The sequence below is a fragment of the Chaetomium globosum genome, genomic scaffold (genome assembly GCF_000143365.1).
Source record: "Chaetomium globosum CBS 148.51 scaffold_1 genomic scaffold, whole genome shotgun sequence".
NCBI classification, from domain to species: domain Eukaryota; kingdom Fungi; phylum Ascomycota; class Sordariomycetes; order Sordariales; family Chaetomiaceae; genus Chaetomium; species Chaetomium globosum.
In genome coordinates, this window is record NT_165976.1 from 4,981,331 (window position 1) to 4,993,675 (window position 12,345).

General features: G+C 56.2%; 3 protein-coding genes across 3 annotated transcripts; 1 reads left to right on the forward strand and 2 right to left on the reverse strand.

Annotated features, from left to right (window-relative positions):
• Positions 1 to 181: 181 nt before the first annotated feature.
• CHGG_01621 (uncharacterized protein) lies at positions 182 to 1,501 on the reverse strand (the record flags this gene model as incomplete). Its single annotated transcript, XM_001220841.1, has 2 exons — positions 182 to 1,347; positions 1,450 to 1,501. 2 exons carry the CDS (start codon positions 1,499 to 1,501, stop codon positions 182 to 184), a joined length of 1,218 nt encoding a protein of 405 aa, XP_001220842.1.
• Positions 1,502 to 3,724: 2,223 nt separating this feature from the next.
• Positions 3,725 to 6,356, reverse strand: CHGG_01622 (uncharacterized protein; the record flags this gene model as incomplete). The annotated part of the gene is made up of 15 exons (XM_001220842.1): positions 3,725 to 3,961; positions 4,019 to 4,111; positions 4,165 to 4,393; positions 4,443 to 4,464; positions 4,516 to 4,677; positions 4,751 to 4,927; positions 4,978 to 5,209; positions 5,296 to 5,331; positions 5,569 to 5,678; positions 5,734 to 5,797; positions 5,861 to 5,889; positions 6,019 to 6,066; positions 6,118 to 6,177; positions 6,237 to 6,259; positions 6,325 to 6,356. The coding sequence occupies 15 exons, from the start codon at positions 6,354 to 6,356 to the stop codon at positions 3,725 to 3,727; spliced, it is 1,554 nt and encodes a 517-aa protein (XP_001220843.1).
• A 1,664-nt stretch (positions 6,357 to 8,020) lies between these two features.
• CHGG_01623 (uncharacterized protein) lies at positions 8,021 to 12,176 on the forward strand (the record flags this gene model as incomplete). Its single annotated transcript, XM_001220843.1, has 7 exons — positions 8,021 to 9,325; positions 9,695 to 9,751; positions 9,807 to 10,309; positions 10,657 to 11,103; positions 11,252 to 11,826; positions 11,903 to 12,087; positions 12,150 to 12,176. The coding sequence occupies 7 exons, from the start codon at positions 8,021 to 8,023 to the stop codon at positions 12,174 to 12,176; spliced, it is 3,099 nt and encodes a 1,032-aa protein (XP_001220844.1).
• Between the last annotated feature and the right edge of the window lie 169 nt (positions 12,177 to 12,345).

Sequence of the window (12,345 nt, forward strand, 5' to 3'; positions counted from 1 at the left end):
ACCGTAGACAGGTAGGTGGGCCGGTGTAGCGATATAGTAGTAGATAACACCCCTCCAATACGCCACGCACAACACCAAAATGCTTTCATAAACTCATAAAACAGCCTCCCACCACCCAGCAAAAAACAACAACGACAACGACAACCAAAACCAAAAGTGCATAACCGACAGCCGGCCCAACTCAGGCCATCTCGGCCAGCACAGCTTCGCACAACGCCTCATACGGCGAGGAATCGAAGCGCCTGCGTTGCCAGCCGATCTTGCGTAGGCGCTCGACGCGCGCCTGGCGGTCCTGAGCCCGCGCTTCGCTGCCCCTCGGTCCGGGGCCCGGAGCCGCCGTCGGCGTCTTCTCCGTGGCGTCCGCAGCTGTTCTTGTCGATGTGGGGCTGTTAGACGGCAAGCGTGTCTGCGCTTGTTGTTGTGCCTGGAGGAGCTGGTCGAGGCTGGTGGAGTGACGGGCGAGCTGAGCGCGGAGGTGGGCGAGGTGCTCGCAGCAGCGGTCGACGGAGCGCGCGACGTGGTAGGCGGCTTTGGCGTCGTATTCGTGGCTGTACTCGTCGTCGTCGTTGCCCTTTACTTCTTCTTCCTCCTCTTCCTCCTGTGCGAGCTCCGGTATTGTTGGTAGGGGCACTTCAATCTCTTGGAATTTAACGGGCATGGGGGCGGGTAGGTCTTCTGGTGGCGTAGGTGATGATATGCTGGAGTGGTAGTAGCCGTCATCGAAGCCGAGGGTGGGCGAGTCCGGGCGGATGATGGGCTCTGACGTGGGGATGTCGATGGGTGCCCCTTCAGGGAGGGAGAAGGAGACCTTTTTACGGTGGCGAGGGGGAGGCCGTGGGGACTTCGGGATTTGGTCATCCATAGAATAATCCGAGTCCGTCGGCGAGGATACGACAGTGTCTGGTGTCCAGGCGCGCGAGCTGATCGAGCTGGAGGGTGAGTGACAACTGGAACCGCGCGATGAGCCGACGGAGCCGGGGCGGAATTTTCTGAGGACAGACTCCTCAGCGGTGTTGATGAGAACCGAAGCCCGTTCGAAGTGTGTGCGGGCTTGCTGAAGAAGAGTTGCCCGCAACGGGGCGGTGGATGGCAGCGGGCGGGCGCAGATTTCCAAAGACGTCGCCGCATAGAAGTGGAGATAGATTAGGTATACCGGCTCAACCTGGGAGGTGTCCCTGATGCCCTCCAGAACCTCGATACATCGCGCCGAGCATGCGCGATATCTCTTGCCAAAGTACTTCCTCTTGACTTCCGCAATCGTTTTCCTCCATTCCGCCTTCGTGTACGGCAACACCGGAAGCGGCGCGGGAGCGGGAAGCGACAGGCGTTTCTGCGGCTTGGGCCTTACTGCATATGTTGGTGTTGTTGGGCTCGTTGAAAAAGTTGAGCCGCCGGTCGATTGGCGTCTGAGGGATGGCTGAGAAGTGGGAGGGGCGATATAGCTCGTACGTGATCCAGTGCGTGAGCCCGAGCCGAGCATCAAAGGTATGAGTCCACCCATGGTTGCTGATTAGGTAGTTGTCGGCCGACAGTCGTCCCAGAACCCAAAACAGAGAATTGAGGTTCTTCCCCAGAAGTCGTCAAGGAGCTGAAGGCTTGCTCTTGAACTGAAACCGGCCCGAGCCCACAACCTGCTGGTTCCCCCACAGCTCGTACAGGCATGCGCCCTGCTGCTGGGTAAATGAGGCGATGGAGATGATCGCCCAATCCGGCAACCAGCGCAATTCGCCAACCGGAATTGGTGTGGGTTCGACGGTGACACTGCGAGATGAGGCTGGTCCCAGGAGACTGGAAAGGAGACCCTAGCCAACCTTCTTGGGAATAGAAAGGAAGTTTATTAACCACGTGTGAAGGCACTGCGTGATCTTGGTAAGGCCCGTGGCTGAGATCGACACCGGGACAGCGTGATCGCCCTGGTCTTCAAAACGAGAACTGCACACGACCCAAACTTGGAGAATATGGTTCTCGACTTGCAACCGTCATTAATTATTAGGCTGATCCGAATCAGCGTTTCCACGAGGTCCGGTTGGGATTGTTCACGCGGGAAAGAGCGTTTGATAAATCCGCCGAGGTTCTGGAAGGGGGTGGCGAAACACGGTCCGGACGGAAGACCGGAGTCGCGTGTTGTTGTTGTTGTTGATGATGATGCCGTCAAGCGACGGCACAGCTCCGAGTGGATGATGGAAGGAACGGATTCCTGGCGAACAAACGCTCCTGGGGATGAATGCGATGGGAAGGAGCGGACAAGTACAGCAGTTATGCAAGAGCACACAACGACGAAGGAACGAACAAACAAACAACAACAACTTGAACACCAAATTCGTGGATGCCGAAAGAGTGGACGAGCTACAAAAAGGGCACTCGGTGCAAAAATTCAATCGCACAAACAAAAAACACCCCCAACCAGATGTCTCTTGGAAAAAGCCAGGAAGGGGATGGGCAACACTTGAAGACACCTGCAGCCAGGAGGATCTTCCATGTCTGCCCTTCTTTAGGTGCATGACGCCAGAGGCATTTTCGGCACGCTTTTCGCGGTGGCGTTGTGTGGGAGAGAAACGGCCCTGCAGCTCAGGGAAGGTCGGGTGGTATTGGGGGCTTGTCCTGCATTGTCGCACTAACGCAGGGACCCGGGAAGGGCTCGTGCTTCCGCTAGTGCCGCAGGGGCTCGAGCCTGGCTCTTGGGTCATTGGGTCCTCTAGGCCCGGAAAGGGAAAGTTTGAGTGTTCCCCCTGAGGAGGCTAACCCGGAGGTGGGCTGGATTGGCTAGGTGGGGGGAAGAGGCTGCTCGCAAAAACCATTGAGGTTCCCCCTTCGGCATCCGACGTCCTCAACACCAGTTAGGAGCTATGAGATGGCATCGTGGTGTCACTTCGATTGGGGTATGGAAAAGAGGAGAGGCTCCCTGAACACATAGCTTCTTTATAAGAACTCAGTAACTATCCACCGCTCTCACCCAATGCATTATTATAAACCAACAAGAAAAAGAAAAGGAAGAGAAAAAGAGAAAAGAATCATGATTGCCAATATTCCGTGTCTCACGCACTGACCAGCCGCGGACTGTTTTCCGTCCCCAACCACCCCCCTCCATCCCCGAGTCCCCGGCAGACACGACGGTGGCCCCGGGACTTGCCCCGGTGGGACCGACGCCATCTTCTCGAAAGCAAAGAGAGAAACCACTCCAGGATGGATCAAACACGCAGTTTTCTGCACATACACACAACTAGGCGACGAGGTAGTTACTAGTTGCATACATTTGTACTGTGTACTGTGTCTGGACATAAAACATGGTAACTACGCCAATTGTGTGCTGACAAACATCGCCAGCAGGAGATCGACGACGCCACACCACCAACACACGATCACCGCCCAGGGCCACCGGCGTAGCATGGGTGCACATCGAAGGCATCCCCACTTGGCTTCGACTCGTCGCACACGTTATGGCGAGACTCACCCGCATTGACCCTGCCAAGGAAAATGCAGTTTGAGCGCGGTGGCGCGGTGTGTGTGTGGGTTGAAAATGAACCGTCCCAAAGGGAAATATGTGAGTGAAGAATCGCGGGACTCTATTTGTTAACGAAGCCAGGTCTATGTTTTCCACGGGAACCACGCCATTCGCAGTTGTTTCACCATGTTGTCCGGCACAGATCAGTCTTGGAAAGGCCTTTCCAAGACTTCGTGGGTTTCGGGGGATGGTCCTAACACCAATCCTACCGCCAGGGGCACTCTACTGCGCAGTCTGAGCCGTCTCTGCAGCAGCTTTGACCTCCTCGCCCTTGACCCCATCAACGACCTTCAGACCCTCGGCTTGCTGGACGATGCTATCGAGCTCCTGCTTCCGCGTGAGCCGTGTTTGTACTTCCTCAATGAGGTTGTCGAGGCTGATTAGCTCCCCCTCCTTTAACGGGTGGTCCTCAGGGAGACCCATTTCCTTGAGCTTCGCCTTCCCTTGCGCGAGTTCGTCCTGTTTGCGGCGTTAGCGGGTTGGCGTACAAACAAAATGTAAGGCAGCAGAACATACCTCGCCCAGGATGAGGGCAAACGGCACACCGCCTGTTTCCGCGGCCTTGAACTGGTTTTGGAGTTTAGGCTTCACCTTGTAGAGGAATTCGGCCTGTTCAATGTCAGTTCCAATTCCACACAGTGGCCTTCGCCATTGTAACCGACCTTGATCCCCGCATCCCACAAACGGGCACAGATTTGACTCCGCTCCGTGAGCAGGCCGCTGAAGTCCTTGCCACCGCCAAACGCCATGACGAAGACATCGACCTCGTTCCGCCTCTCCTTCTTCTTTTGGGAGGCCTGGGTGATGGAAAAGATGCGATCGATACCGAAGCTGATGCCAACACACGGCACCTGCGTCTTTCCAGAGAACATGCCCACGAGGTTATCGTATCTACGCCGAGATTAGTCTGAATTCGAATGCGCCGTAGTGAGCCACTAACCTGCCACCAGCAGCAATAGATCCTAGAACATGTCAGCGGTTTTGTACCAGGGCGAGGAATACGGAGCGCATACCTATCCCGAGGGTCGGGTCGTCGGAACGGTCCTCATCGGGATCACCGGGTTTGCCACCCTTCTTCTTGGACGGCTTGTCCTTGGCGTCTCCTGAAGCCGGGGCCGTAGGCGCAGAGCCTTCTGTTACGACCTCGTAGATGACACCAGTATAGTAATCGAGACCTACGCAAAGAAAATCAGCGCTCAGTGGACATTACAGTCGGCGACTACCACGTCCTAGACACCGCCAACGTACCTCTCGCCAAAGACAGATCAAAGGACACGCTGTGCGCGGCGCTGAACGCTTCAAGGTAGGTAAAGAGCAAGTCCATGTCTGCGAAGCCCTGCTGCATCGACGGATTTGCCGCCAGATCTTCATCTTGCTTTAGTTTCTCGATAAGGTCTCGCTGCCCCTTGAGCACCACATATTTCCCTATGGTCACAGTTAGCCAGTTTCGACAAGCGGGGATTAGCACTACTCACCGATCTTGTCGGCGACCTCCGGTGCTAACCCCTTCTCGTCAACCATCTCTTTCTTGACATCGGCCCAGGGCATCTTGTCTAGCTTGTCCACGGCGGAAGAGATGGGACGGATAAGGTTGTCGGGCACGCCGCAAACCTGGAAGAGGCCGTCAAGGATCTTCCGGGAGTTGAGCTTGATGGTGTATTTCCCTTGCCAACCAAGGCCCTCAAAGACTTCATTGATGATCCTGATCTGTTAACGAGTTAGAATTGGAATCTAGAGGCCGCTAGCACCGGCGACGATGCGGCGGTTGAAAACTCAATAGGCGCCAAACATACAATCTCGGCATCTGGAATCATCGCATCGTACACACCCTAACATTTTGGTCAGTTCCCCGTCCGGCGCAGGGCCCATGAGGGCTGATGTGAAGGAGTGGCGTCTTACAGCAATATCGAAGCTATTCGGGGTGAATAAATCGTTAACTCGACGCCCAAGCTATCAACCGAAAAAGGGGCGGTTTCTGGAAAAGGTGGAGACACCACATACTCGCATTGATACTACTCCATTGTTAGTGTGATGCCCATTCATGTGCTAGAAAGGGGTATGCTGACGAATTCCCTCATGCGGCCCTTCTTCACTGCCGGCTGATCTCTGCGGTAGACTTTCGCAATGTGGTAACGCTTGATCTGGGTAACGTCCTTGTTCATCGCCAAGTACCGGGCTAGGCAGTTGTTCAGTATCATTGCCCTAACGCAGGGGTCGGCTTGGGGGCGTACCGAAAGGGACGGTCAAGTCATATCGCAAGCTGCAGAGCTCACCACCCTGGTCTGCCAGATCGTACTGTCCAATCGTAAGTATCGGGCCAATTTTCGAGCTTCATATGAGCAGAGGGAACGGGCTCACGATAAGTTTGCTGTCCTCGCCATATTTGCCTAGTTGTACGTCGTGTCAGCGAGACATCGATCGGTAGTCGCGTGCTTCCAATTACCTGCGAGGATCTCTAGTCACTGTTAGCGGAACTGTTACCCATGAACAACACGATCGCAATGGGGGACACCAACCCTTCAGTTCGAACACAGGTGTGTCGATGGTGATGCCACCGTGGCGCTCTTTCGTCCGTCAGCCCAGTCCCCGGCAAGAATTTGCCCACCCGCACATACTGAAGACATCGGTGATGGTCTTGAAGATCTTTTCCCTAAGAACCATGTCCGGGCCGGACCCTAGGCGCAACATTAGATTTGTCCCAAGGGAGAGGCGGGGATTTCCGGCGGTAGCGTACAGTCTCGGGTGCCCTTGGGGGTTCTACATAGAATTAGCGCTTAGACATGCCCCTTGAGATACCCTAGGTTGGGGAGGAAACGACAGACTTAATCTCAAACTTGGGTGCTTTCGGCGCCATGGTTCCTGTGATGGCGGGGTTGGCGGGGTCGGACTCCTGAGGTAACGGCGGGGAAGATCGGAGGAAGGAGGATGATGCTGAGAATTGCCGTAAGGACCCGAGATTGTAGGGTGTTGTTGGGAGGGTTGCCAATGCCGGAGTCAGTCCTCGTCGTGGTCGGGCAGACCGAATGGCTAGGATCCACGTTCTCTGCATTCAAAATGTGGGTGGGAATCCGCGCGCGGGGTGACTCAAAGCTCCTACCTCAAGTTGTTTCCAAGAGCCGGCAAAACCTGTGCAATTGCTGCTGCATGCGGGTCCAGCTGCAAGGCTGAGACGAGGCTCAAATGCGGGACCAAGATTCATTGGTGGGGTGGTCTTGAGGGCCAGTCGCGTCCCAGGTAAACTCTCGCCCGCGTCCTTTCGGCCAACCCCACCATGTCAAAAAACTTAAAAAGCGACTTGGCCTTCTGTGAAGCCTCCTCACTCGCCCCTCGTACATATCTCGGCCAAATGAAATATTCTGAATAAAAAGCAGTACAGCGGGTCGCACCAGGCCTTGCGACCTTAGAACTAATGATGGCGGGATGAATCTTGCCAATTCGGGCATTTGGTCTTTGAACCAGAAATCAACCTCTACCAGACGGGAGCATGAGCATACCGATTCCCTGCGCTTAGTTTGTCCGTTCTAGGAAAATGAAAGTACACAGTACCTCGTTCATGGACCCACCGAGGCGAAACCTTACAAGTATTTCGGTTGGGTCTCATTGATTTTCGGTTCTCTTGCTCGAAGTCACAGGATCTAGAGCAACATCTAGGTAAAGTGATCTTTCCTGGTTGAGAGTGATATCTCTGGGGAAGAATTCAGCGTGAGACTTGAGATGTCTCGATGAGGCCATGGGGACTTTCTCCACTCATGCATCGTATCGGTCGTGTTGGGCCGTGTCTGACATTCCATGTGGCCCGAGCGATCCCTCCCTGTGATGGGCTGAGACGCGCTTCTGGAACACCTTTCTAGGCGTTTCGAGGTACTGTGTACTTCGGACTTTCGTAGACAACAATTTGTGTGCAATGCCATTGGGAAATAGGGAGGTCGAGGAACATCTTGAGTAGCGTAGTACATAACGAGAGACCTTTTTTTTTTTAGTACCGTGACATCGTCTCCCCTGATCAGGCATGGAAAGCACCTTCGCGGCGCTGGGTAACGGCCAAGACAGCGTACTCGGATATGGACAAGGGTCTCTCCGCATGGGGAGAGCAAAAGTCCTAAGTCGCATCGCAGGACAGCCCAGGCAGGCAGGAGCAGCGCAGATGGCAAAACCATCCAGGACTCGAGAGTCCAGAGCTGGAAGCTCTTGGCACCATTTAATCTCAACTTGGCGCTCATCCCTTCTTTTTACCCTCCTAGGACTCGGGCTTCGGACAACTAAGATCTCCGTTACAAGCCGTTCAGCCCTAAATACGCGGCTCTTCGCCGTCTAGCCTGGATATTCTAAGTCGTTCGTTCGTTACCAATGGCTTAACACCATTTCAGGCATCTGTACATTACTTATTCCCGTATTGTTTGCCACTTCTTCAGCCAACCTACACTTACCTATTTTATTATTTAATTCAAATCCACTACACCCGTGCCATCGCCCAGAACCTCACCCGCATGGGCGTGGACTAAACGACTCGGCGCAAACATGGGTGATAGCAGCGTCGAGAGCGCTGGTAAGGCGGCTGTCCCGCCGCCGGCCGAGGTCGACGCCGAGAAGAAGTCGACTACCGCTGGGGACCAGGTCGATAGTAATGGCCCGGTCAATGAGGACAAGGAGGCCAAGGAGGTCAAGGCACGACCCGAGAGAGAAGCCACAGCGGCCGACTACTTTCGCGTCTTCACCTACGCGAAGAAATGGGACTTCGTCCTGATGGCCGCCGCCGCCCTGGCCAGCATAGGTGCCGGTACCACCCTGCCCCTAATGAACGTCGTTTTCGGCAGGTTGGTTGGCGACTTCAACTCCTACTTCAGCCCGAACGCCCAGGAGGCCGACGAGTTCTCGCGACAGATCAACCGCATGTCCCTGTACATGTTCGCCCTCTTCATCGCCCGCTTCGGCCTGAATTACATCAACAAGTTCTGCTTCCGTCTCATCGGCATCCGCATGTCGGCCGCCATTCGCCTGCACTACCTCCGGTCTCTCTTCGGCCAGACCATCCACGTCCTCGACTCGATGCCCTCGGGCACCGCTGCCAGCACCATTACGGGGACCGCCAACACCCTGCAGCTCGGAATTTCGGAGAAGTTGGGCACCTTCCTCGAATTCACCTCGACCATCGTCACCGCCATCATCGTCGCGTTCACATACAGCTGGTCCTTGACTTTGGTGACCGCGTCCGTCATCCTCTTCATCTCGCTTGTGCTCTCTATTCTCTTGCCCTTTATCATCAAGGGGCAGACGAGACTCACCCGAGCCGATGCCAAGGGCACCTCGGTAGCCACCGAAGCCTTCAGTACCATCCGCATGATCACCGCATGCGGCGCCCAGGACCGGATGAGCCAGCGATATGCCGAGTGGGTAGCCAAGGCAAAGGATGCCGTTCAGTTTAGCGCTCCGTTCATGTCGGTCCAGTTCGGTGCTGTCTTCTTCGGTCTGTACGGTGCCTTCGCACTGGCGTTCTGGTTTGGCATGAAATCCTATATCGAGGGCCGCCTCGAGGGCATCGCAACCATCCTGATCGTCCTGATGTCTGTCATGCTCATGGTCATCTCCCTGGAGCGCATTTCGACCCCGCTAATCGCTGTCTCCAAGGCCATGGTGGCTGCCGCCGAATTCTTCGCCGTCATCGATGCGCCGAAGCCGAACATGGGCACGTTGAAAGAGCCCGACGTCTCGGCCGAGCAGGACATTGTGTTTGAGGACGTCCACTTCGCCTACCCGAGCCGCCCGTCTAAGAAGGTCCTCGACGGCCTAAATCTCCGCATCGGTGCCAACCTCAATACGGCCATCGTGGGTCCCAGTGGCTCGGGCAAGAGCACAATCGTCGGGTGATCGAGGGAGGGAAGACACTCCACGACCAGTACGTCATCGCCAAGGCCGTCGAGAAGGACAAGAAAAAGGAAGAGAAGGAGAAGAAGAAGAAGAAGAACAAGGAGAAGGGCAAGGCAGAGACGAGGACGACGAAGACGAAGACGAAGACCCGCGCCCGCAGAGCCGAAGATCGGGCCCCCCAGGGAGCGAAGGGAGCAACAACAGCGGGAAGCAGCTCGGGGACATGATAGCAAGGGGGCGGTCGCAGATCGGTCAGGGCAGCAGGAACCCCCCTCTTCAACAACACCATCTTTCACTATATCTGTGGCGCCGGCTGACGGGACACAGGGGAGAACGAACCGAGAAGAGGTCAAGCGCCAACTCGTCAAAGAGGCCTGTGTCCCAGTGAGTTTTGCCGACGAGTTTATCGACCGACTGCCAGACGGCTTTTCACACCCAGGTAGGCGACTCGGGTGCCAAGTTGAGCGGTGGCCAGCGCCAGCGGATTGCCATCGCCCGAAGCATCATCAAGAAACCCAAAATCCTTATCCTCGACGAAGCCACCTCGGCCATCGATGTCCGCGGAGAGCGGATCGTGCAGGCGGCGCTAGAGAGGGCCTCCAAGGGCCGCACCACTGTCACCATCGCCCACCGCCTGTCCACCATCAAGAACGCCGACCGCATCTGTGTCTTGCAGAACGGGGTAGTCGCTGAGGAAGGGACTCATGACAGCCTTCTTGAGAACGAATTAGGGGTCTACTACGGCCTCGTCAATGCGCAGAAGTTGTCGCTTGGCGATGAGACGGGCGAGGAGCTCCTCCACGACGAAGACATCGGCGCCATTCTTGCCCGCGAAAAGAGCGCGGCCAAGTCGGTCGCCGAGAGCGCGAAGCAGGAAGCCAAATGGAAGGACCGAAACGTCTTCAACGGTTTCGGGAAGCTTATCTTGGAGCAGCGAAGCCGGTTCCCCTTATATATCCTTGCTCTGATCGGTGTCATGGGCGCCGCGGCTGCCATCCCGATACAAGCCTTCATCTCTTCGCACAGGGTAATCACCCGTGTTTTCAAGAGCAGGACCCCGGTAATTCTCATGGACTAGAGCCACCTTCTGGGTCCAAGATGTGGACTCGCCCTCGCTCGCCGGGATTGGGCTTAGCTACTTCTTGACCGCGTTTGGTGTCCACGAACCTGGAGGGCTACATCTCAGCCGCATATCGGAAGGAGTACTTTGAGTCTATCATAGCCCAACCCACGGCCTACTTTGACAAAGATGACAACGCGACGGGACAGCTGACTGCGCGTCTATCAAGCGACCCGCAGGCGCTGAAGGAGCTGCTTGGCATCAACCTTATGATGCTGCTTGTCGGCATCTTTTCCCTCATTGGGGCGCTCGCCATCTCGTTTGCGTACGGCTGGAAGCTCGCCCTCGTCGCCCTCTGTGTGACAGTGCCCCTTGGCGTCCTGGCCGGCTTCTTCCGGGTCCGGTACGAGCTGCAATTCAACGCCATGAACGAACAAGTGTTCCAAGAGAGCTCCAAGTTCGGTGCCGAGGCCATCGGTGCTTTCCGGACTGTCAGCGCCCTCGTCATGGAGGACAACATCTGTGACCGGTATCAGAATCTGCTCAGCGGCCATGTCTGGGCGGCGTATAGAAAGGCCCGATTCACTACCATCGTCTTTGCCTTCGCCGACAGCGCCAGCTTGGGCTGTCAGGCGCTTATCTTCTGGTATGGCGGCCAGCTGCTCCTCAGTCGGGAGTACGACGTCGGCGCCTTCATCGTCACGTACATGGCCGTGATCCAGGGCGCCGAGTCGGCCGGCCAGTGGTTGGAGCTTTGGTCCCAACGCCGCGCAGGCCGCCGCCGCCGCCAACCGCATCCTGAAAGCCCGTGAGACGCGCATCAGGGACGACGCCTCGCAATCCAAGGATCAGATTACCGACACGGACGGCGGCGTTAAGATCGAACTCAAGGATGTTCACTTCAAGTACCCCACGCGCGACGTCTCCATTTTCAAGGGCCTCAACATCACCATCGAGAAGGGGCAATTCGCGGCGCTGGTCGGCGCATCCGGGTCCGGCAAGACATCCATTGTCAGTCTCCTGGAGCGGTTCTACGACGTGTCCAAGGGCCAGATCCTGTTCAACGGCAAGGACATTACCGACGTCAACGTGTATGAGTACCGCAAGCTGCTGTCGCTTGTGGCGCAGGAGTCGTCGCTATTCCACGGCACCATCCGCGAGAATCTGTTGCTGGGCGTCGACCCGTCGACTATCACGGACGAGCAGCTGCATCAGTGCTGCCGCGACGCCAGCATCCACGAATTCATCATGTCCTTGCCCGACGGGTACAACACCAACATTGGCAGCCGCGGTGTCAGCCTTAGTGGCGGGCAGAAGCAGCGTGTGTCGATCGCTCGCGCCCTCATCCGGAACCCCCGCGTGCTGCTGCTAGACGAGGCCACTAGTTCGCTCGACTCTGGTAAGTAATCCCCTCTCCCAAATAGACCACCCCTCCCCCACCAGCCGTCCTACTTTCTATTAACACACCACGACAGAGAGCGAGAAACTTGTGCAGGCCGCTTTCGAACGGGTCGCCAAGGGCCGAACCACGGTCGCGGTAGCGCACCGGCTCGCCACGATCCAAAAGGCCGACATCATCTACGTGCTTGGCGAGGGCAAGGTGCTCGAGAAGGGCACGCACGCCGAGCTTCTCAAGCAGAAGGGCGTGTATTGGCATATGGTATGTTCTACTCCGATCATGGTCAGGTGTGGATTGCTCGTGCTGACTGACTCGTGCTACAGTGTCACAACCAAGCGCTCGACAGGTAGTCGGGCTGCTTACGTCGTCCGCCTTGCTGCGGTTTCTTCTTGTATAGCGTTTGATTGGGCTGTGCGACAAGCTGGATATCTTGTCCCCTTTACACTTGCGGTTCAAGATTTATCCCATTACATGAGGCATGGCATGGCATGGCGAGGAAATATTGAGGAGTTTTGGGTT